General features: G+C 42.0%; 1 protein-coding gene across 2 annotated transcripts in view; it reads left to right on the top strand.

Annotated features, from left to right (window-relative positions):
• The window catches only part of MAP4K1 (mitogen-activated protein kinase kinase kinase kinase 1), a 115,117-nt gene that overhangs the window by 39,295 nt on the left and 49,603 nt on the right, over positions 1-26,219 (top strand). For both annotated transcript variants that reach the window (XM_089658195.1, XM_089658194.1), the window contains exons 3-11: positions 9,075-9,165; positions 11,794-11,858; positions 12,044-12,099; positions 12,976-13,023; positions 17,203-17,245; positions 21,354-21,426; positions 21,813-21,944; positions 23,872-23,934; positions 25,938-26,019. In XM_089658195.1, coding sequence (XP_089514321.1) covers positions 9,075-9,165; positions 11,794-11,858; positions 12,044-12,099; positions 12,976-13,023; positions 17,203-17,245; positions 21,354-21,426; positions 21,813-21,944; positions 23,872-23,934; positions 25,938-26,019 — 653 coding nt within the window. The remainder of the gene's footprint in view (positions 1-9,074; positions 9,166-11,793; positions 11,859-12,043; positions 12,100-12,975; positions 13,024-17,202; positions 17,246-21,353; positions 21,427-21,812; positions 21,945-23,871; positions 23,935-25,937; positions 26,020-26,219) is intronic.

Raw genomic sequence — 26,219 nt, 5'->3', positions numbered from 1 at the left:
AAAACAACTACTTTGTGTACCATTTTTAATTTAATATATTGGTTGAAAAAAGTGGAATAATGTACATTTAGAATGTTGCTAGTTAAAAAAAGTAAAAAAAAAAATTAAAAGTCAGCAGCTACAAGTACTGTAGCTGTTGACTTTTAATATAAGGCCACATACTTGTCCAGGGATACAGCGCTGTCCTTGTATGAGCTGCTTCACAGCTAGCTCCTCACTGTGCATGAGTGAACCATGCTGCACTTTGTGAATGGTCCCGCAGTCTTCTGGAACCTACGATGTGTCCCAGAAGGCTGCGGGGAGGTGAGGAGGATGGCAAAGGTGGGAGCAGGTACCTGTCAAAACCAGATACCAACCATTTTTGGGTGAAGTTCTGCTTTAATGTCATATAACCGCAACAGGGGTCTGGTATCTCCTAGCAAAGAGATGTTGGTTCAAGTAAGGAGTTTCTCCAGTATGGTGGCAGTTAGTTTGGAAGAGAGTTGGTCTGGTGTGTTTTAGTGTATTGGAGAATCCTTATATTTTGGCATAAAGATTAATAATGAAGATTAGACTTTAGCAAAGGTCATGGTGGAAATCTAGCTAGTATGAAGTATCATCATAAGGTGACTTCCAACTGATGATTTCTTCATATCCCAACTGTGGTTCTTAGTATGTTTTTTACCCAAAATGCACACAAAAATATTTTAAGGACATGACCCACAAATGAATCTACAGACATAGCACAAAACATTTTCCAGCAGGGCACATGTTAATTGCTCAGATATGTGATCTTGTGGTGCTAATACAAATGTAAGTCATTCTACAGTGACTCCCTTGTGGTTCAGATGACTTCCTTATCAAGTTTTGTTCTCCAGTCTCCACCCAGCTATACACAGCTGAATGTCCCATATTAGCAGATACTTCTACCTACGCATGCATTGACTGCAGCTCTGCAGAGGTTGTGTGGGGATGGTGTCATTTAGCTCAAGTTGTCAATGTGCGATATAGATTTCACAGCACCATTTATCAGAGAAAATATCTGCTTGTACATCACAGTGGAAGAAAGATAGGATCTTTCTGTCTCCTACATATTCCTGTGATCTACATCTACATGTTCATGTTTCATTTATTGGTAAAGATAGGTAAAAAAAAAACTATAGTGTGGTTTTAAGCGATCGCATATTTGTAATGTTTCAGTTGTAATTTTCATTGCTCAACTACACTTTGCCCCCCATTCTCCACTCTTCCTTTCTGAAACTCACCTCATTATACATACCTTTGTTCCTGTAACCTTCTGCCTAGTCCGCTGACGTCACAGGTCCTTCATCTTATGCTTTGGCAGCACACTAAGGGCATGTTCATGATGTTCTAAAAGTGGGTTGAATGTTGTGGGACATCATTTAACCTAAAGAATGGCAACGTTTGGCAGAGAGGAGATACTGAAAGGTGGGAAAAGTGGGGGGTGTTCCAAATTAAAGGTTTGTATTGCAGCCAGAGACATGTTTTTACTTTTTAAAAGGTGAAGCTGAGATTTAATGCAGGATGGAGGTGTTTACATGCTTGTTATATCATGTAATATCATATCTATGAAATGACCATATTTTGGTTGTGTTACGCTAAGCTGCAAGTCTCTCCTGGACGATGGTATCTACAGAATAATTATAGGACTTCTCCCTTTAGTACTGTTTTTAGATAGATAGATAGATAGATAGATAGATAGATACAGTAGATAGATAGATAGATAGATAGATAGATAGATAGATAGATAGATAGAAACTATCTATCTATCCAACTATCTACACAACAAATGGCAACCATCCCAACCTATAGCCAGCCTTAGCAGTAAGGTTCACATGGAAGGGCAATGCACATCACAAACAAACAAATGATTTCCCAGCAACACTTACCAGCCAGCCTGCAAAACAAGCAATTTGGCCCTGTTGAACAGTTTGTGTTAAAAACTGAGGGTTTTGTTTGCACACATGTGCAAAAACATGCATAAACCACAGTCCCGCGTCAAGGGTCCTCTGTATACTGTGGACCCAACTAAAATTTCCAAAGCTTCCATAGTAGGAGCACATGTATTATTGGATAGGTTAAGGGCAGGTGTGCCTGGAGGAGCCCATTTCTGATTAAAGGTACAGGGACGCCAGTAACGCCCAGCTATACCAAAATGCCAGTAAAGGCATCCAGTGTATCCTTGCATCCAAATTAGACAACTACACAAAAAATGGCAACTGTCCTAACCTATATCCAGCCTTAGCAGTAAGGAAGGGCAATGCACATCACAAACAAACAAAGGATTTCCCAGCAACACTTACCAGCCAGCCTGCAAAACAACCAATTTGGTCCTGTCTAACAGTTTGTATTAAAAACTGAGGGTTTTGTTTGTATGTATGTATGTATGTATGTATGTATGTATGTATCTATCTAATCAGATATATGTACCTATAAAATTAATGGGCCCATTTTAAAAAAATTTACATTTAACGGGTACTATGCCAATATGAATAGGGCTTACTATTGACATTTTCTTTCAATATACTATAGATGATGTGGAATAAGCATTGAGAGCTCCTGATAGGGAGCATAGCAATGAAGGCTCAAGATGGCTCTGTCTCCAGTATGGTATGTTAAAGGGAAGAATGTAGGCAGGTGTTAGCTCCCCTTATAGAGAAACCCCTTCTGTAGTGATGTAGTAGGTGGAGTTAGTGCTCATATACACAAAGCTGATCTAAAGGGGCTCTACGCAGAGCTGAATTCCCAGGGGAAGTGGTACAGATCTTGTGAGGACTAGATGGAGTAGCCTTGTCTACCCTTGACCTTCTTCAGGAGATCCTGTAGCGTGGTGCATAAGGCCTGGAAGTTCTGTACAGAGTCCTCTTATTTGCGCAAGAATGGAAGCCTGGGAATAGCAGTCATCAAAGAGTGTGCCCAGCTGGGCAAAGCTAAGGAGAGACATTTGGAAGAGTTTTGTATACTAATGAATGCACCTTGCCCCCCCCTGACCCTCAGTTGTAGGTCCTGTGACTCGGTGATGGATAGTTATGGCAGTGGACTCAGTATACATGGAGAAGTGGTCCCAGTTCTGTGGTGCTCCCAAGGAGAGTAAGCCGGGAAGTTGGCTAAAAGATATGTACTTGTGCTCTGCACTGAAATGACTGCTGCAAGATGTATATGTATGCTAGTGGCGCTCTGCGCTGAAACGTTTATCAGTGTGAAATGTCACAAAAAGTAATGTGAAGATGAGAAGTTGCAGTAAAGTCCTGAAAACACATTCATGTGTAGAGATTCCTTTTATTCTGAATATTAAGGCCTCAGACCAGGAATATGTGTTCAGGCCTCTGGCCAGGAGACATGTGTCCAATATAGTAGTTACAAAAGTAGGGCAGTAGGTGCTCTATCCAAGAAGAAACAGAGCTGGATTGATACAATGTGGCGCCAACATCTTCCCAGTCGTAAGTCTCTCAAACTACTGAAGGAAATCTTGGCACCAAAATTTCCTACCAATAGAAGTTAATGATTAAAGAATATGTTCTTTGAGAAAGTACAAGTTCAGAACTTACCTACTATCTTTAAATTTGTTTTATAATGTTGGGCCTTTTCTACAATGAAATTGGCAATATTCTGTAGGCCTCTGCTGTGCTTGACCATGGTCTCCACATGTTTGTTCAGTCCTGGTCTCCACTTAGGAAATGGAGAGCTGGCCTCTGTACTGGTCTGAATTGCAATGAACAGTGCTCAGTAACGCTGGTGCTGACACTTAAAAATATACTATATTTAACCAGGTAAATATGTAATTTGCACATTGATATTACAGCTGGAGCTATAGGTTCTTTTTCATATTTTCCTCGTGTCCTGAGCACCTTTGATAAAAATAAAAACTTATTTACTGAACTTAAAGTGTATGCTCTTGTAGCACTACCTCCTTAGGTATTGCTGTTGAATTCTAGGTCCCCCTATAGTCCTGCACAGCCAGTTATTCAGCACTTTCCACACAAGCTTTAATCCAGAGACAGAAACCAGTCCTTGAGCATTGGTTTTGTTGTTTATTGAGGGGATTACAACTTGGATAGGATAAGTGAGGGGATAGAATGCCTAGGGAACCAATAACTGAGGACAACTTCCTGAAATATTCACAAGTTCTCCTTCTTGAAGCAACACAGTCTTTGTTGGAGTGCTAGCCAGCATCTCCCAGTTGTACCACCCCAGATCCTAGATGAACTCTTACCCAGCAATCTGGAGACTTTCTTCCTGAGCAGGGGATTTGGCTTCTGTTCCTTTTAAGCAAGGTGAACAGTCACTAGTAGGGGGAATAATCTGGTTTCCCACCAGAGTGCTCCTTCCCCTATCCATCCAGTGGGTGCAGGTGTACTCACTACGATCCTGCCCTGTACCACTTGCGGGTTAGCTGCTGCTACCTGTCCTATAAGCTGGACTACTCTATCTCTGCCACACAGGTGGTCCTAGCTCAGGGGGCCAGTGAGTGCCAAGCTTTCCTCCTCTTTGTCTCCAGGCAGGAGGCCCCATCTCACTAGGCTTCCTGGCAGCCTTTCTTGTCCAACCTCACATCTTCCACCTTCTTTCACCTGACTCCTCTCACTCCTCTCCCTCCCGCTACTGAGCAGGCTCTTACACTTTTAAGGAAGTCCAAGCCCCTTGCCAATACCTCTGTTGGGGATTAGCTGAGGTCCCTCAAGAGTGCAGCCAGCCACTCCTCAGATCCACCTTCTGCCTCCAAGACCCTCCTCCAAAAGCCTCAGAGTCTGTCAGCCCGGACCACAATTTGACCCCTCTGGCTATCACACCTGAGCAGCTAACCAGCTGCTGACTACGAGGGTGCTACATTCACCCCCCCCCCCCCATAAAAACAGCTATGTCCTCATTGGCTAGCTGCAAAAAGAACAAAAATAGCTCCTGGGAAAAATGGGAGGGGGAAAGGGTACAATAACTGGGAAGGGGAATGAAATATGTACACATAATATAAATAATTAGTCAGTATAAAAATAGAGGTTTTGCATATGTACAAATTCACACAAATTACATATACAGTGGGGATCGAAAGTTTGGGCACCCCAGCTAAAAATTTGTATTAATGTGCATAAAGAAGCCAAGGAAAGATGGAAAAATCTCCAAAAGGCATCAAATTACAGATTAGACATTCTTATAATATGTCAACAAAAGTTAGATTTTATTTCCATCATTTACACTTTCAAAATAACAGAAAACAAAAAAATGGCGTCTGCAAAAGTTTGGGCACCCTGCAGAGTTAATATCTTGTACTGCCCCCTTTGGCAAGTATCACAGCTTGTAAACGCTTTTTGTAGCCAGCCAAGAGTCTTTCAATTCTTGTTTGAGGTATCTTTGCCCATTCTTCCTTACAAAAGTCTTCCAGTTCTTTGAGATTTCTGGGCTGTCTGTCACACACTGCTCTTTTAAGGTCTATCCATAGATTTTCAATTATGTTGAGGTCAGGAAATTGTGAAGGCCATGGCAAAACCTTCAGTGATGTAATCCCCCGTAGATTTCGAGGTGTGTTTAGGATCATTATCCATTTGTAGAAGCCATCCTCTCTTTAACTTCAGCTTTTTCACAGATGGCATCAAGTTACCATCCAAAATTTGCTGAAATTTTATTGAATCCATTTTTCCTTCTACTCGTGAGATGTTCCCTGTGCCACTGGCTGCAACACAACCCCAAAGCATGATTGATCCAACCCCATGCTTAACAGTTGGACAGAGGTTCTTTTCATTAAATTCTGTGCCCCTTCTTCTCCAAATGTACCTTTGCTCATTCCGGCCAAAAAGTTTAATTTTAACCTCATCGGTCCACAGAACTTGTTTCCAAAATGCATCAGGCTTGTCTATATATTCATTTGCAAAGTTCAAACGATGATTTTTGTGGTGAGGACGTAGAAGAGGTTTTCTTCTGATGACTCTTCCATGAAGACCATATTTGTACAAGTATCTCTTTATAGTGGAATAGTGTACCACAACTCCAGTGTCTGCCAGATCTTTCTGGAGGGATCGTGCAGTCAAACGTGGGTTTTGAATTGTTTTTCTCACAATCCTGCGAGCTGTTCTGTCTGATATTTTTCTTGGTCTTCCAGATCTTGCTTTAACTTCCACTGTTCCTGATGACTGCCATTTCTTAATTACATTCCAAACAGAGGATATTGACATCTGAAAACGCTTTGCTATCTTCTTATAGCCTTCTCCAGCTTTGTGAGCGTCAACTATTTTCAGTTTCAGTTTTCTAGACAACTGCTTAGAAGAACCCATGGTGCTGATTGTTGGGGCAAGGTCAGATGAGTCTGGGCATTTAAAACCTTTGAGATTGACATCACCTGGTCTTCCCAGACGATGATTGAGAACAATCCATGACACTGGCAGGTCTCAGCTTTGCAAAGGGGGCAGTGCATGCTATAAATTCTGCAGGGTGCCCAAACTTTTGCAGACGCCATTTTTTTGTTTTCTGTTATTTTGAAAGTGTAAATGATGGAAATAAAATCTAACTTTTGTTGACATATTATAAGAATGTCTAATCTGTAATTTGATACCTTTTGGAGATTTTTCCATCTTTCCTTGGCTTCTTTACGCACATTAATACACATTTTTAGCTGGGGTGCCCAAACTTTCGATCCCCACTGTATACACATCCTAACTAATGCTAACTTGCTAGCAGCAGGAACAATGAATGCAGTACCATAATTGTATGGGTAAACCAACAAATATTAGCATAATGATGAAGTACCTCCTCCTTGAAGGAGGCTCTTCATTAGCAATATAAATTCTTTGTTTTTCAATGCAGGGAAGACAGCTGTCCTGATACCTGCAAAACACTAAACAAAAGAACACAACCATTTGAATAACAGAAGCGGGCCTGATTTCTCTTGTCCCCCAACCCAGGCTGTAGACAGGACTGTGGGGAACGAACAACCCACTCCTGCACAGCAGTGTCTCTGGCCCTGGTCCTAGGCCAGGGTGAAGTGGAAGGCTTAGATAGTAAACTCGAAAGAACAGGGCCTCGAACCCCTCGTGTATTGTTTTGTTACTGTATTGTCTCATGTTCTGTCCCCCACTATAATGTACAGCGCTGAGCAAACCTTTCTGGCGCTATATAAATACTGTATAATAATAATAGTAGGGCATGGGAAGAAATCCTGACTGGTTCCAACCAGCAGGATCCTCCAGCAGAGTCTGGAGTGTATGGGGTTTCTGACGATCCTGTCTCTAAGTCCAGCTCAACTGTAGCGTCTCCCCAGTCCTATTCCTCCTCCGTTTCCTCAGAGGTCCGTCCCTCCTGTTCTATATCCAGTGGCCTGAACCTTGCTAGCAACTTGGGTGATTCCCAGTCTACCTCCCCGCCACTAACACTCTCCACCGGCTTACCTGAGGACTGGTCATCTCCGCAGCTAGGCTCCTTCCGAGTAGACAGGTCAGGGCTGGTAAGCGAGGCCAGCTGATCCAATGCGTTGACTGATCCCTGCTGAATGGTAATTTTAGACTTTGGCCCTCCAGCATCTTTTGGCAAGCAGGGAATGGCATTGTGCGACCCTTCTCTACTGTGTCAGTAATGGTGGCAGGGGAGTTGTGGTCCTGGGACACGACCCCACTTAGTGTAGCAGATTCTGGAATACTTTGGCTTTCCGACTCTCTGGTGCTGTCTGCAGATCCACAACATAGATAAGAGGTGCCAGATCGCTGGGCAGAAGACGGTTCAGAGCCTCTCCTCAATGTCCACATGTGACCCAAGCTCCGACCAGTGCAGTTGGCCTCCTGCACTCAGGACAAACCAGGCACAACCTCTCAGTGCCTTCGATCATTCCAGGAGCAATGAGGCCACAGTGCTCTAGGTGGACTCCCTTTGTCCACCAGGACAAGCTTAGGTTGATAGATTTTGGTGTAAAGCGACAAGATGCCATCCATCTTTCTCCACTCACGCTCTCTCTCCACGTGGTGGGTGTAGTGGGCTTTTGGGCATGAACTGGGGCATGCTGGTGGGCATGGCCATGTCCCTTCTCATGGTCTGTTGGTGCTAGCCAGACTGCTGTGCAGGAACTTTCCCGCCAAGGAATTGATCCCCGGTATGCTGACTTAAGCTGGACAGTGAACACGGTGATGGCTGTATCCTGCTGGAATGGCACAAACAATTCACTGACTAGCACTTGTGAAGTAAAGGTTGGGAACAATGCTGTCCCACAAAGTTAGCCACAGACATCTGTGGGGCACAGAGCACACCCCCCGCTGAATGCAAGGTCACCATCAAAGCCACCAAGTTCACTTCTCACAAGACAATAAAGTGTTTGTAATCCATCAGTCATAACAAAGAGGCAGATTACTGTTAAAGCAGAAAAAATCAAAGGAACCAGACAGAACATTTTCAGATGAACAGCAGCTGCATCCAACCAGATGCCTCTGCTGTTGGGGTATTCTGACAGCTGCTGGTGGCTTCTGTAAGAATACAATAGGCAAAGCGAGAGATTCATTTGTCTGAATATAGAACATAGATGGGGAATCTGTTAAGATTTTTTCTGTCCAGCCTGTGGGCCATTTTTTGATTAGCTGGATTAGCAAAGATCTGTGGATCCCTACCCTTGTGATGCTGACTGTTTACAGTCACAGTGATAAATGAATAAAGCTGACCATTTACCAGTAGAACTTCGTTAAAAAATTTGGGGAAATGTTTTTTTTTTAATGGCTAGCAGTGTCAAATTGATGATCATTTTCAACTGAAGTGATAAGAGAAAACCCAGGAGCAGGATAGAAAATGTTTTACAGAAGAATGCAATTCTAACTGTGAATGTAGCTTTTGTTTGGGGAAAAATCTTACATGTTGTAATGTGCATGTTCCAGGCACAAAAAAAAACCTGTTTAATATGTCTGGGATTCCATTCAAGTAGTGGATCTGGAGGAACTTTTAAGGGCTTTCAAAGGAATACAGTTGACTCAAAGATGGCAAGATTGAATGCTTTGACAAATTATTTTTTAGAATGACCGTACAAACATCCATACTAAATTCTACCAGTTTATGGCCAGCTTAAAATGATGAATATTGATCCAGGCTGAATAATCCTTCTATTTACTTTACAGATGAAGACTTCTCTGTAATTCAACAAGAAGTTATAATGCTGAAGAGCTGTGCTCACAAAAACATAGTAGCATATTATGGAAGCTATATGAGGTAAGGACTGAGCCTTAACAAGGCAGTTTCCCATTTAATTGGACTAACTATGGGTCCATGATATGTTACGGCTGGATAAAATGACCAGATCAGAGGCTTGTGCTTGTATTTCATTATGTACAGAGTGGTCTGCTGACTAGATATTAATAATATAGGGATCGGGGTGGACTGACCATTTGGAAACTCAAGCACTGCACGAGGGCCTGGGGTCAGTAGGGGGCCCCATGAGATGCCCCTGGTACCTTTTTTCATAGGATTTTTTGAGTTTGGGCAAGGACACAGGGGCCCCATGATTCCCTATTGCCTGGGGGCCGCATGAGTTGTCAGTTCGCCCCTGATGGGGATTGGATCAGACAGTGTTTGATGGATGTGACTACAAGTTACCAACATTACAATATGATTGTACAATCTCTGTTTAGTTTTTAGATTTAGCAAAACCTAGGTAGTATGAGTGCATACTAACTAGACCCTTCCATTACATAGTTGTTGATAATACCGAAGTAGACTGTATAACCAGCTTGAAACGGGAGATCAGCCCATCTCTAGGACTTATTTTGTTATGAATAGAGCAGGGAAGAGTTACAACCTTTGTTAAAGGATATGTTCACCTTTCGAAACATTTTGCACATACCACCTGTTTTTAGGGTGGAATATGTAACATGTTCCCGCTCCTGCAGCTCTCCCCCTGATTCCCCCCTATGACAGCGGGCCAGGGATCTTCTCCCGACACCCACTGTCACAATTTGAAAAGAGCACAGCTGCGCTCCGCCCACTCGGCTGCGTCATTTATTCACAGAGCTCTGTGAATGAATGCCTACAAGTATCATCAGCGTTCATGGCTGAAGATTTGTACTTCTCAATGAACTGTGAGGGCACTGGTGAGCAGTCACATAGTCCATTGAGTTTCATGTTGTTCAGTAACTGCCTGCCCGTATCAGAGGTATGGGCAGACAGCTATACTGATAGTCTGCAGCAGCCTGACATTGCACCTGCCATCTGCAATTCTTTACAGGCTCCTAAGAAAAAACATAGTAGATGTAATTTTTTTTTTTACCTGCAAAAATGTGCATTTATTATTTTTTCTTTTAAAGGTGATCATAACCTTTAAATTTTTATTGCTGCCTTTGTCACTGTTAGAGAGATTAGCCCTCACTCTTTATCAGGATATAGACACAGACAAAGAAAAAAAAACATTTTTAGTAAGATGATAAAGGGTTAGAAACTCATTGTTTTTTTCCCCTGTATACACATTTATGTCTCACATCCTGTAATTCTTGTTCAGAAAATTTAACTCTTCCACGCGATCCTAAGCTAAAAAGAAATAGCTGGAATTGATGATTAATTCAGACGTCTCTTAACTGGATGGTCTTGTTAGGACTGTGAGAGTATTCAAAGACAGGACTGTAGACAATTTTTTTTTCTGGGGGGGGTTCAGCTTGCAGCTGAGCTGCATTTTTACCGCTCATGAAGGGAAGGGTGGGTGGAAGTAAAGGGTGGGTGGATGGAAGGAAGGGAAGGGTAGATGGAAGGAAGGGGTGGGTGGGTGTAAAAAAGAAAATAAGAGGATGGGTGGAAGGAAGGGTGGATGAAGGGAAGGAAGGGAGGGGTGGGTGGAAGGAAGGGTGGGTGGCTGAAAGGAAGGAAGGGGTAGATGGAAGGAAGGGGTGGATGGAAGGATGGGGTGGGTGGGAGGAAGGAAGGAAGGAAGGAGGGGTGGGGTGGGGTGGAAGGAAGGGGTGGGGTGAAAAGAAGAAGGGGTGGATGGGAGGAAGGAAGGGAGGGGTGGGTGGAAAGAAGGAAGGAAGGGGTGGATGGAAGGTAGGGAGGTAGTGGCGGTGGAAGGAAAAAAGGGAGGGAGGGGTGGGTGGAAGGAAAGAAGGGAGGGGAGGGTGGGTGGAAGGAAAGAAGGGAGGGATGGGTGGAAGGAAAGAAGGAAGGGAGGGGTGGAAAGAAGGTAGATTGGACTCCCATGCTCAGTCAGATGCATCAGAGCTGTCAGCTGCTCTGTGTTCAATTTCCCACCCACACCTCCTCTGAAGGTGCACGGACTGGAGTTTGGGCGGGCACAGGGAAGACCAAGCAGAGCCAGCCTCTCTCCCCTCTTCTCTTATTGTAGAAGATGGAGGGAGGGGCTAGGAGCACAGCAAAATAAATGGAATGATCAGGCATATTCTGTGCAGCGGTGGGGGCAGTGACAAGCAGCGATCTCCTGTATGGCTTTCAATGAACTAGCTGGAAGCCGATTCTCCTCCTTTCCCTCCTGTGGCTTCCAGCTGCTTCATTGAAAGCCATACAGGAGATCGCTGCTTGTCACTGCCCCCATGCTACCCCTCCCACACACCCCTAGTCCCGGAACAGGGCTGCAGGGATGGTTGGTAACTCTCCTCTGGGGGGTGGTTCAGACCCCCCTGACCCCCCCCTTATCTATGCCCCTGTTCAAAAACATAGGAGGGAAGGGCATGCAAGCACGATTAAACGCCCTCTGAAATGTGTGGTGTCTGGACTCCATTAACATGAACATTTGATTTCCATATATCAGGTGATGGTGGAAGGCATTTGGAAGAGGGTGGCTGTCACAGCCCCTGGTTTTAGGACAATGTCCATTAACTGACTTTATTTTAAATTCAGGGGTTGTAAGCTGTGGATTTGCATGGAGTTCTGTGGAGGTGGTTCACTTCAAGACATATATCAAGGTAAAGAAACTTTATACTTTTTGGATATGGCTGTTACATGTCATAGCCAAGAAACCAATATAGTGCTAAAAAGCCACTGCTCCAGGTCAGTCTGCTTATCCTCACCCCACACACCTCGCTTATGTGTTAAATGTCATTATCAGAGGTGCTTTAGATGTCAATAGAATTTTTCTTTTCCCCTTCAGTCACAGGAGCCTTATCCGAGCTTCAGGTGGCATACGTGTGTAGAGAGACCCTCCAGGTGAGCATGTAATATAGACAGGTTCACATATAGATGTTTTTATGCCTATATGGAATGTTAGGATTTTGCTAATGTAGAGCCAGAAACGAAGACTAATAAAGCTTATTCAGTAACATGGGTGAGTTATTTTAATGCCTTTCATTAATTTATTTCATGATAGGTTTCCACTAAATATAATTTACCATTTGAAAGCCATATATTATCATCATTCCTGATTATTTCATCTCATTGATGTTATTTTGATATCATCAGTTGGTTACTTTTTCTACTCTTCTCAAAAGACATCATTATCACTAGCCTGAAACGAGAAGCATTTTACAGGATCAGGCCTCTCAGAATTGATGCTTCAATTCTTTGGCAGACGCTGGAGAGTTAACCCACATGATGGATTTGTTACATTTAGTTCCTGAATCTACTTTGGCTATTTATGAAGGAGTCCCATTCTTTCTGCTAGATTTTTCAATTTAAATTATGGAGAATCTACCAGGAAGAGCTGGAACACACAAAGGTGGGCTGGCACCCCCAGAACTCCCATTTAGGCAAAAACCATGTCAGAAAATTATGGGAGGGAGACCTCATTGTTGGAATATGTAAGAAATAGCCTCAACTCAACCGATTTGTCTCCAACCGTAACAAAACGTTTTTTTGAGTGGACTGGCCCTTTAAATGCTTGGTTTTCTTAAGCTTGCCTTAGACACAAAATGCCAAATTTCAGCCAGATTAGATGACCCGTGTCCTGCTATGAGCACCAGCAAATATCAGGCCGATCAGAATGGGTTGCTAGCATCAAAGGTTTTAACATTTCCACATTACATTCTCACATATAAAAATGGAAATTTATATGTATTAATATGGCACTTTTTATTTCTCAAACAGGGTCTGGCTTATCTTCATAATCAAGGAAAGATGCACAGAGATATTAAGGTAAGTATTGCATTCTAGAAAAGACAGGTATAGGAGTGGCTGTAAACATGGAATACTGATCAATCATTCTGAAAAGATGCCAGAATTTAGAGTCCAACCACTGCCATCATACACAACAGACAAAACAGATACAAATATAAAGCAGGGTATGTAAAGTTTTTGTTTTTTTTTTTTTTTTTTTCAACCATCGGGTTGAATGAAAAAACTTACAGTTCCCCATATTCACACAAACAATGTGAATGCAGTGATCTCACCCGTTATAGTATTCTGACAGTGGGGACTCCACTGGCTTCTGTTGAACAGAGAGCTGTACACACATACCAAAATTCAGCCGGTTCTTGCTGAAGTGGACAAATTTTGGTATGTGTATACCCAGCTTAAGACTTCCCGTACACTAGCCACTTGCTGACCTAACTGGGAAAATATGTCCGGGGCTGCAGCTAGATGCCATAACCCCAGTATTAATTCTTCCCCCCGGTGTTGTACTTTATGTTAAAAGTGATCCAAGCAGTGGATTCAGCACTGGATCACTTTTAGAAGCAGTGGAAGGGGCTGCCTCCCCACCACTTTCTGGTGCTTTTCGGGCTTATCTGGACAATCGGTAGCTCTGGGAACCCATCCGGCGCTGGCGGCGCCTGAACATAGAGATGAGTGAAGGAAAGATGGCCTCCACTCATCTCTATGGCTTAGGAGAACCGGAGCGACATCATGATGTCATTTCTGGTTCCACCGACATGTCAACAATGCCTTTTTTTTTAAACTTTTTTTTTGATCTTTTGCTTTTAAAGGTAGAGGAGAGATTTGGGATCTTATGGACCCCAGATCTCGCCATAAGAAGGACCTGTCATGCTGTATTGTTATTGCAAGGAAAGGTTACATTTCTTGCGATAGCAATAAAAGTGTATAAATAAAAAAAAGTAATAAAATAAATAATAATAATAAAAATATTGAACCCCCCCCCCCCCGTGCTCACATGCATTGGTGAATGCATGCATAGGTCACGGTTACATATGTAAACGGTGTTTGCCCCACACATGTGAGGTATTGCCGCAAACGTTAGAGCAAGAGCAATAATACTAGCACTAGACCTCCTCTTTAATTCTAAACTGGTAATCTGTAGAAATTTTTAAACAGTTGCCTATGGAGATTTTTAAGTACCGTAGTTTGGCACCATTCCATGAGTGTGCGCAATTTTAAAGCGTGAGGTGTTACATATCTATATACTTGGCATAACATGATCTTTCATATTCTATAAATAATTAGGGTATATATTGTGTTTTGTTTTGTTTTTTAATTCCTTAATGTGTATTTTTTTCCCCAAAATAATTGAAAAACCGCTGCACAAAAACTGACATACAAAAATTGTAATGACCGCCATTTTATTCTTTAATCTAGGGCCTCTGCTAAAAAAAAAAAAAACATAATCTTTGGGGGTTTTAAGTAATTTTCTAGCAAAAATTGATGATTTTTACTTGTAAAAAGAGTGTCAGAAAAAGGCCTGGTCCTAAACTGGATAGTAGATTTTCATACAACATTTGTACAAAAATGTGAACAAAAATTCTTACTTCATTCAATGACTTAACTAATGTCATTTGAAAGTACTTGCAAAATTTAGTTTGCATTTAGCATTTGATTTTGGAACGAATAGACTTAACCAGATGAAAAACCACATCAACTGTTAGAAACAAACTGTGTTCAAAACCAAATGTCAATTTGTTTCCACTAATGATAAGAAAATTGAACAAATGTGATTAGAAAATTGAACAAATGTTTTTTTTAAATCATAAAATTGAACAAAATTCTGCTAGTGTATAGCCAGCGTAAGTCCTTGGAAAGATGATCATTTCAAACAGCAGAAAGTAGCGGAATCAGTTGTCTGATGGCCAGGCGCAGATTAACAGAGTGTAGATTCCAGACAAATAAACAGCAATGACGGATGAAAGCTGAGGCAATAGGCCAATGATGAGGCTAAGCACTGTACAAATGCAGTCCAAACAATACACAGCAACAATCCAAGGCAAAAGCAATCCGTCAGAAATCTGAGACAGACTACATATCTAAATACAACTTGGAATAATTTATAAACCATTTCAATCCACAATAGAATCTTTCAGTCTACAGAAGAAGAAACATGAGGCCCATTGACCTAGAGCAGTATCTTTACTCAAGAACTTTCTGAATGCCTTATCGTTGGCCCCCAAGGGAGAACAGGGGCATAGGCTACGGTAACCAATGAGAACTATACATTCATTTTCTAACTTGCAGTAGGAAAATCCATAATTGGAATGCCTAGGAAAGGAGTAGGCTCCAATGTGTAAATTGTTGATAACCATCAGGCCTCATGCACAGAGTGTTTTTGCAGCAACTTTTAGGAGTGTTTTTTTTTTACAGCTTCCAAACACCCCTCCACGTTATCCTATGTGTGCAGGCACACATAGGCTTTTTGAAGCTTTTAGTGACAGGGGCTTTTAGGAGCTGTAAAAAAACAGGAGCAGCAGCGTTTTGGTAGAAAAAACCGTTTGACGCGTGTAAACACTAGGCACGTTTAGTGGTTGACTATTAATTTATTTCAATGGCTAGAATAAATTATTATTCTGGCCAATTAAATTCACACTCAAGTACTTGATGGATGTAAATGCGCCTAAAGGCTTGTAAAAGCGTCAGACACTTTTATAAGCGTCAATCATTTTTTTCTGTCAAAAATGCTGCTGCCAAGAGGATCAGCATTTTTAAAAAATCCTGTGTGCATGAGGCCTCAGGGTTAAAAAAAAAAAAAAGAAAACAAAATGCATTGTTAAGCCAGGCATAGCTGGTTCGAGTCTTAGCTGATTCAGCAGGGACCGGCCGAGATTTAATTAATGTATGGGCGGGCCGATTGTACCCAAGTCAATCCATCTATTGACATGGGTGCAACCAGCATGTCAGATTTTTAGGATGCAATTACTGCCAGCAGCTATAGTTTTTAGCAATAATCACTGTGTTCTCCGGGCAGGGACATCTCCCTGTGCCCCCCTGCCAGGAGAGCACAATAACTTCACAGGAGGGATTCTGCCATCAACACTCACTATGTTGATGGGGGAATCAAGCAATTTGCTTTCATGTAACCCTTGGCTGCAAGAAAGAAAATTGCATCATCTTTGACCTGCCCTAATTGATGCATTCACTCTCCTTCAGAAGCTTATAGAGTTCACCAGCATTTAGCACTGGGTTCGGGGAGCAGAAAGGGCAGGCTCCATTGGGACCCTTAGAATTCAACATTGGGCTGATGTTTCTTCTGCACACACACACCATCCAAAACTGAGCTAGCCAAATAATTTAAAATGCAAGTCTACTTTTCGTAGATTTGCACTTTATGGGTGTTGATGCTTCCCCTCGATTCCCCTGTACCCTCTTTTTCAAAATCTTTCAAAATGTGACCTGCTTGAGGCAGGACTTGGTAGAAAAGTTTAACTGTTGGGTCCTTCTCTGTCCCGGCAAACACTTCCTTTGGAAAGTCCATACCTTTAGAGGAGAACAAACTTCCCAAATAATTTCTTACAAATGCCTATTCTTGACTCTGGTTCTCCTTTAAATGATCTCATGGCAAGTCATGATTTGGTGGTACTTGGCTAGCTTGTCTTCAGTATTGGTTAACGTGTAATTTAAACCTAAATGAATATATCAAAAATGTAAATACAGCTAAGGCTGCCCTTAAGTGTTGTCGGGTAGTGTAGCAGTGCCACTGTGAGTGTTAAATTTATGTTCGTCAAATGAAGATACAGCGATCCTTTAAAATTACCTGCGTGTGGTTAAGTTGGCCATAGGTGGGTAGAATTTTGAATGAAAATTCTTGGGAAAGAAAGTTCCAAGATTTTGTTTTTCTAAAAATCATTAATGGGTGGGATCGATGTTTGTTTTTGACCCCAGCAACAAAAACATTTGAAAGACCAGTTTAGAAGATTATTCTCCAGCGAATTAATTTCTAACAGTATGTGTGGTTTTTGTTAGGTAAAGTCCATTTATTCTAAAATCAATTGTTAAAACAAACAAAATCTTTCAAACGTCAAACGAATGGTCTGAGAAGTTTCATATAAATTTTCCTAAAACTATTGGTTTGAAATTCTATCCATCTATAGAGAGCATTAGTTTTAAATCAGAAGCCATGGAAAGTACTAAGTGATTGTGTTGCTTTTATTCTAGGGAGCCAATATTCTTCTAAATGACAATGGAGATGTTAAACTAGGTAAGTGCAAATCGCTGACTACTAAATTTTTAGGTTTTACCACCTCTGCAGAAAGGTCAGTGAGATATCTGATAAGAGAAAGAACAAGTGAAGACAAATGTGTAACAAAAAAAAAACCAATCAAATAGCCATGAAATGTATTGTTTATATCATAATTGTTCAGGTCTAAAAGAGATTGAAAGGAGATGTGGCAAAAACATAACGAGATTTCAAGTGTATCTTCGGCTTCTAGTTTTGGATAAAGTGTGAAAATGCTAAAACCTCTGCTCTGTTAAAGCGGAACTAAACTGTCTCAATCAACATTAACTATTTATAACCCTTATGCTACAAGCCTTAGTATATAGCCTATAGTATACAGGAAGGTATATAATGTTTACTTGTTTTAAACTTTTTAAATTACATTTATTCAGTTGCTTCCTGGTTTTTGGCCTAGGCCACAAATGTGTCCTATACCCCAGGAGTCATCATGAGCATTTTTAATTTTTTTATTCTTTTATCTGGAGGAGGGGCTGTCTCAGCTAAGCACTCCCTCCTGCCTGCATGACTGAGTTAAGGATAGATGGATTACAGGAATTACAGTTGTGGCCAAAATTATTCAACCCCCACTGAAATTGAGTGTTTTGGCCAGTTTGACATTGCTTTTGATCATTCAGTCATCTTGCTTACATTTACATTAAAGAGGCACTTGTAGGTCAGACAAATATAACATAACAGTTATAATGAAATAACCACAAATGTCTTTTCTGTGCTCACAGCATTATCAGTTTTATTCAACCCCCAAGTGACATTCAATCTTAGTACTTAGTACAGCATCCTTTTACAGTTATAACAGCTTTTAAACGTGAAGCATAGCTTGACACAAGTGTCTTGCAGCGATCTACGGGTATCTTCGCCCATTCTTCATGGGCAAAGGCCTCCAGTTCAGTCACATTCTTAGGCTTGCGCACTGCAACTGCTTTCTTTAAGTCCCACCAGAGGTTCTCAATCGGATTTAAGTCTGGTGACTGCGATGGCCACTCCAAAATGTTCCAGCCTTTCCTCTGCAACCATGCTCTAGTGGACTTGGAGGTATGCTTGGGATCATTGTCCTGTTGAAAGGTCCAACGTCTCCCAAGCCTCAGGTGTGTGACGGACTGCATCACGTTTCCATCCAATATCTCCTGGTACTGAAGAGAATTCATGGTACCTTGCACACGCTGAAGCTTCCCTGTACCTGCAGAAGCAAAACAGCCCCAAAGCATGATTGACCCTCCACCATGCTTCACAGTAGGCAAGGTGTTCTTTTCATCATAGGCCTTGTTCTTCCTCCTCCAAACATAGCGTTGATCCATGGGCCCAAACAGTTCTAATTTTGTTTCATCAGTCCACAGAACACTATCCCACAACTTTTGTGGTTTGTCCACATGGCTTTTGGCATACTGCAGTCGACTCTTCTTATTCTTTGGAGACAGCAAGGGGGTACGCCTGGGAGTTCTGGCACGGAGGCCTTCATTACGCAGTGTGCGTCTTATTGTCTGGGCTGAAACTTCTGTACCCACATCTGACAAATCTTTTCTCAGTTCCTCAGCAGTCACACGGGGACTTCTCTCCACTCTACGCTTCAGGTAGCGCACAGCAGTCGAAGTCAGCATCTTCTTTCTGCCACGACCAGGTAGCGTTTCAACAGTGCCCTTTGCCTTGAATTTGCGAATGATGCTTCCTAAGGTGTCTCTTGGTATGTTTAACATCTTTGCAATCTTCTTATAGCCATTGCCCTTCCTGTGAAGAGAAATCACCTCTTCTCTTGTCTTCCTGGACCATTCTCTTGCCTTCACCATGTTTGTAACCACACCAGTAAATGTCTAGAAGGAGCTGAGTATCACAGTCATTTTAAAGCTGCCTAATTGGTGCTTATTATGCTTGATTGCTGCTCGGTGACATCCACAGGTGTTTTCAATACCTGATGGAAAGCACCTGTATGAACCTCTGTTCTTCAGAGTGGTAGTCTTTAAGGGGTTGAATAATTGTGGCAATGAAGAAACCACATAAGAACCATTTACTACTGTATTACATAAACAATTGATGTCATTTTAGTTGCATTTGGGTAGTTACAACGTCCTTGTAGGATTTGATTCTGAATACAATTCCAAATGTACACTATAGTCCCTAAACCCCTTTACAGCATTGGGGGTTGAATAATTTTGGCCACAACTGTAAATGCTTCCAGGAAGTAAACATCTGACCTTACTCAAGATGGCCATAGCTAGAAAAGCTAGGGGGGTTTCTGTGATTTCTCAACAAAAAAAGGCATGGATGGATGTGTTTTCTTTAAATGTTAAAAAAAAGGAATTAACCGCTCTTGTTCTGGTAAGACATCAAACGGGGTATTGCAGCACGGGATCATGATAGAGAGCCAATAACGTTGACTCTGTACCATGTGATCAGCTGTGTCCAATCACTGTGATTTCTCAACAAAAAAGGCATGGATGGATGAGTTTTCGTTGAATGTTAAAAAGGAATTAACCGCTCTTGTTCTGGTAAGACATCATATGTGGTCTTGCAGTGTGGGATCATGATAAAGAGCCAATAATGTTGGCTCTGTACCATGTGATCAGCTGTGTCCAATCACAACTGATCAAATGTAAACAAATGCTGGTTTTTGGCATTTCCTTTCCTCAGCACTCTCATTGTCTGAGGAAAGAAAGCCAATGACCGTCTTTCCTGTGACAGAGGACATCTACACTAATTATCAGTACAGCCCCATCAATGCCAATCAGTGCAGCATATCAGTGCCACCTTATTAGTGCAGCCCCATCAGTGCCTTTGCATCAGTGCTGCCTCATCTGTGCCCATTAGTGCCCCCTCATCTGTGCCCATTGGTGCAGCCTATCAGTGCCCATAGGTGCAGCCTATCAGTGCTCATCAGTGCAGCCTCATCAGCGCACATAAGTGAAGAAGAAAAATTACTTATTTACTAAATTTTATTAGAGATTAAAAGAAAAGGTTTTTTTTCCCCCAAATTTTTAGTATTTTTTTGTTTGTTAAGCAAAAAATAAAAAACCCAGTGGTGATTAAATACCACCAAAAGAGAGCTCTATCTGTCTAAAAAAATTATTAAAATGTCATTTGGGTACAGCACCGCATGGCTGTGCAATTGTCATTCAAAATGTGACAGCACTGAAAGCTGAAAGTTGGCCTGGGCAGGAAGGGGGTGAAAAAGTGGTTAAATAGTGTTTTCAGTTTGTGGTGCTCAGATACAGATAAAATTCTGCGTTAAGTTCTAGTTGCTACATTAGAGTTGTGGGGTGCTGGTGTTTCATGTACTTATTCCAAAAATAGGAATGGGTGTTCAGTTTAGGCTGCTCCAAAGAGTACCGGCTGAGGGTTGGTATGCGTGTTTTGTATACTAAAGAGGAAAGCATTAGACTCATTTCTAAAGTCCAGAAGTACATTTTATTACTGATCATTTCTCACAAGCAGTTTTTACTGCTGTCTGTGTGTGACGGGAGTTACTTTGGGTGGGGGGCCCCCATGGAACACAGCTGACTTTGGAGGGGTGGGGAGACTCCTGTCTCAGCTCCCCATATCCGTCCTATGTGTAAGTCCCCCTGTGCCTGTCAGAGGTACAGGGTGGAATGTCCTGATATTGTGTAGATATGTATAGGTGGAGTGTGGGGGTTGTTCATTGTTTACTGCCATGTGGTGCATCCCATTGTTGTATTGTGTGTCTTGCTTGGGAGCAAACTATTATGGGATGTATGTGTTTGTGTATAGGAATGGGTGTTCAGTTTAGGTTGCTCCAAAGAGTAGTGGCTGAGGGTTGGTACGCGTGTTTTGTATACTAAAGAGGAAAGCATTAGACTCATTTCTAAAGTCCAGAAGTAAATTTTATTACTGATCATTTCTCACAGGCAGTTTTTTATTGCTGTCTGTGTTCCTACTGGGGAGAGTTAACTTTCTTGTTTGTCTTGGTGACCATTTTCATTGGACTAGAAAGTGACAGAAATTTCAAAGTTTTAAGATCATACTGAAACAGGAGGTCAGGGTAAGATCTTCAAGTGGGGACATTTATTCCAAATCTTTCAGTGGGCACACCTGTAATTTAACCAGTAATGTCTTATTTTTGCAGCTGATTTTGGAATTTCAGCTCAGCTCACAGCAACCTTTGCCCGGAGAAACTCCTTCATTGGGACACCTTACTGGTAATGTACTTAAAATGAATTAAAACTAGACCGATTGTTCTGCAAGTCTGATTGGTTACCACAGATTACTGCACTTTGGACATTGTCATTTTTCTATGTATTGCCGTAGTAATTAAACCCAGTTCTGCTTACAGCCTAGAGTGGCTATACAATTTTGAAAGCAGAGTTTCAAGACAAACCTGCTGAACAGGGTGCTTATTCATTCTTGATTAATACTGTGCAAGTTCATCATAGCTGTAATATCTTATGACTAATCTGTGGAAATCAAAACTAAATAGCTCGTGACTAATCAGCCTGAAAGGGTAAAACTACTGAATTTATTTTAACTTGAGTATAATTACCTTTTAATTATTCCTTTTCTTCAGATGTGTTTTTCAATTTTTCAGGATGGCTCCAGAAGTGGCTGCAGTGGAGCTGAAGGGGGGATACACAGAGCTGTGTGATGTTTGGTCTCTTGGAATTACAGCCATTGAGCTAACTGAACTACAGCCCCCTATGTTTCACGTACACCCCTTAAGGTAAATATACAAACTACTATCTAGAAAAACACCAATGAAGTATCATACAATTGAACAGAAAGTCTTAAAACCTAAACCCAAGAACAAAAATGTAATACTTTTGTAGTGCCCCTGTAGGTAGCCAGGGGGAGCTAGTTGCTAATTCTTAGCTAGAGAGGCTGAGTGGCAGCCTGGGGAATAGTCAGCAGAATCAAATTTGGGTCAGGGCTGTAGGCTAGTTCCCTGACATCTCCCCCTGCTCTAGAACCTTGGATAAGATTCTAGAAGCAGTGGGCGGAGGGGAGGAGGAGCTGGCCTGCACATTTAGAGGACTTTAGAGGACAAGCAGGAGGCTTGGCATGGGGCCAAGGCAGCTTTTAAGTGTGATTGAGCCTGCTCAACAGCAGGAGAGTTTGGGTGGAAGATGTGAGGAAGGCTGAGATGCAGGAGCCTGGGAGGGGGCCCAGTGGGAAAGAGCCTACCTACAGGATGGGAACTGGAAAGGAGGATCACTCAGCCTCTTCGGTCCCAGGAGGGACCACTACCTGTGGAGCCAGGGAAGGAGCGAGCCCAGTAGAAGACCTGAAGGCAGCCACCAACCCAACCAGCTCACAGAGAAGGACTGACTGAATAATCCTACACTCCCAGGCCAGTTAAGCGGAAAAGAGCATTCTGGTGGGAAACCTGACTAGCTACTTACCTGGGACTGTTCAACTTAAAGTGGCAGCCTCTGGATCCCCTTGCCCAGGGATTTCCTCCATATAGCTGGATGAGAAGAGGATTCACCTAGGGTCTGGGGTGGTACACCAGGAGAGCTTGGAGAGCTCCAAGAAGGAACCTTTTGCAGTATAAAGACTAGTACATAGTTGCCAGGAAGTTGTCTTCTGTTACAGTTCCCTTGGGCTTCCTATATTCCCCTTACCCCATCCAAGTTCAAATACTCTTAATAAAACCTAAAAACCAAGCTCAATCTTGGTTTACTGTCTCCATAATGCAAATCTATGGAAAATGTGTGTTGCCTGGTTGTGCAGGACTATAGGGGGACCCAAATCTTCAGCAACTCTTAAGGTGGTATTGCTACACTTTGTAGCTGTCAAATTCTTAGATAACTAAGTACCTCTTATTTTATTACTGATTCTCTTCTCTCTGCTCCCCTACTGGAAATATGTTCCTGCTATAAATTTTGTCTATAGCCCTACAGAACAGACAGTGGACAGTCCATGTGTTTTTCTGCTTCATTGCAACAAGGAAACTTTAGATGTAGCTACAAACTTATAAGCACTGTCATCTACTGGTTGAAGAATTTAGTTCTACTGAATACTGATGTAGTTGTTGCACAAAATACATGAACATTGTATTCCAACAGTTCAACTTATAAGCTTGTTACATAGTTTATAAGGATGCCCACATACATACAGAGCAGCATCAACAAAACTCGACCACGCACACGGAGCAGTTTCATTTAGGAACTGACCAACAGCTTACTCTATTCCATTGATGAGACACTTCTCAAATCATTAAAAATGCCAGTCCACCATTTATATACATAGTTTTCCTTCTGTTCTACAGTTCCTTGGGTATCCCATATACCCCTAGACCCCAAGTTGTTAATCTCTTAATACAAACAGCTAAAAACCAGCTCAAGGACTGTTTTACTGACTCTAAAAGTTCAAGTGTGGAAAATACGTGTTGCCTGGCCGTGCAGAGCATAGGGGGACCCAAACCAAACTCAACAGCCCTTACAAGGGTAGTGCTACAATAGAATCAATATTTTTCCTGTTCATGCATTTTTCTCCTTCAGCCTTTTCGATATGTTCAATCACAGAACATATAAATATAGTTTTATCATTTAGCTCCAATATGTTTATGGTCTCCACCCCTTTCATGAATCATTTCTAAGATGGTCTCTGCCTCTGTTTCTCATGCCCATATACCTCTCTCCATCCAGGGTACTCTTTCTGATGTCTAAAAGTGGCTACCAACCCCCTAAACTGAAGGACAAGTCAAAATGGTAAGCACTAAAGTGAAACTCCTGGAAGATACAGTATAAAATATCCACATGAATGCAGCTCTGCACTCACTGATAAATCATTAAGTAGTATTTAACCCTCAATTCTTTCTTTTTAGAATTGAGAACAATAAACTCAACATTCTTCTGTAATCTATCTGTTAGAATTCTCATCCTGGCAATTGCAGTTTACACCTTTCAATGGTACTGCTTCCCTGAATTTCTGGTCTTCACAGGAAAGGGTTAACAGTGGGTAGTGCAGACAGTCTGTTAGCTTGGAGAAAGAAGGAGCAGGGGAATGTCTTGCCATCCTAAGCTAGGGGGCTGTGTGTTTCCATTGATGCGCACGGTGTAGGAAGACACAACTCCAGTCCTTGCATGCAAGGGTTACTCCATAGGATGCTGAAAGACAAAGGAGCCACCCTGAAACAGGAAATCCGGGGCAGTGTTCATCAGCTTATACTGGAATGTAGGAAAGGATGAAAATATGAAGTAGCTATATACTCTGTTAAGCTGGCCATCTTGGATGAACGCGCGTATGAAAGTTTTTTACAAACCTTCTCAGTACATTCGGCGAGGCGGCAACTTAATGAATGTTGTTCGAAGGTACTCCAAGATTTAATTTGCTTTTAACATTTTATTTTTGAATGAATGGACTTTATGATGATTAGTGAATCGCTCTTAACACAAAATATTTTACTAGTGTATAGTCAGCTTGTGTGATTAAAGTGTTACTAAACCTCGGAGTCTACATTCACTATATCTGGTCTCCCACAGTACACAGAACATGGAAATGCAATTATTTTAGTAAATATAAACTGCTAAACACCTTTTCTCATCAGAAATGGTTGTAGGAGGAGTTTTCATTTTGCTCTAGGAGGATGCAGAATCCCTGATCTCTGTCTGGACAGTACTGACCCTGTGCTTATCACATGCACTCTCCCAAGAAAAAAAACCTCTCTAGCAATATACACCAAAACTGAGCATGTGCAGAGTGATTCCACACATGTCTTATCAGGAGATAAGAAGGGGTCACTGGAAGGAGAGGATCAGAGAAGGCACAGAGAAGGTTAACCCCTTAGGTTCCACAGTGAGAATACCAAGCATGCTTTACTGCATCTACAGACTGATTTCACTGTTGTGGGTTTAGTAACGCTTTAAATCCACTGCTGAAAGTGCCTAATACATTGAGAGTTTGATATCACTTTCACTGTATTTTTTAAATTCAACTAGTCCTTAAAGTGATATTAAAGGCTAAGATTTTATGTTTTAAAAATAACAAACATAACATGATATACTTACCTGCTATGTGCAGTGGTTGTGCACAGAGCACCCCCGATCCTCCTCTTCTCAGGTCCCCCGCCAGTGCTCCTGGCCTCTCCCTTCTGCCAAGTGCCCCCAGAGCAAACAGCTTGCTATGGGGGCACCCAAGCAGGCTCGCTCCCCAGCTGCTGCACTGCTTGCCCATTCACACACAGAGCCATGACTTGGCCTAGGGGGGTTGCTGCACACAGAAGGTCTTTTACCTGCATGCACAGAATGCACAAAGGTAAAAAAAACCTTTACAACAACTTTAACTTGATTTAAGCCTCTTTTAATACCTTGTACAGCAACACTCAGAGAGAAGAGGAAAGGTCAGCATTGGGAGCCAAATTTATGAGATGGATAGCCTCCTCAATCTCTGCTGCTCTCATATTGTCCAATCAGCAGGATCAGGCCACAGAGGTAACACCACTCTGTTCTGAATTGGTAACGCAGTAAGTCGTGGATGTGCTTTCTGGCAGAGCTGTACAAATCTCAGGACTGAATGCACAGAAATGCAAGTCCTTTAGTGAGTAAAACATATTTCATATGTCTATTTAGATTGTTGCTTGGGGCTTAGCTATAATAACGACCTTTTAAGTATCCAGTTTCTTGAGTGTCCAAATGATGCAGCTACTGTATGGCAAAAGATCATGGGCCTGGGTTAACTGTGTGCTCTCCTCTCTGGGATTATATCCTTTCAGGTCCCCAGCTTTCCACAACTTTATCAAAGTGGCATTGACTAAAAACCCCAAGAAGAGACCAAGTGCCTCCAAGATGCTGACAGTAAGTCCTCTAGAATGCTCTATACAGGGAGCAAGCATTGTTATTTGTTTTATATCTCTTCGCAGTGAATGACCATGCTGAAACATACTGATGGCACGGTCAGTTTTCTTTGGCATGAAGTAGTTACTAGTGGCCAGAGCCAGGACAAGATCATCCAGTGGCAAGGTCATCCATGATCCAAGTTCATCCATGGCAAAATG

Source organism: Staurois parvus, unplaced genomic scaffold, assembly GCF_062004578.1.
Source record: "Staurois parvus isolate SC_StPar_1 unplaced genomic scaffold, SC_StPar_1.0 ptg001058l, whole genome shotgun sequence".
NCBI lineage: Eukaryota > Metazoa > Chordata > Amphibia > Anura > Ranidae > Staurois > Staurois parvus.
The sequence above is the reverse complement of the archived record's forward strand: the minus strand, read 5'-3'. Positions and strand labels throughout refer to the sequence as shown.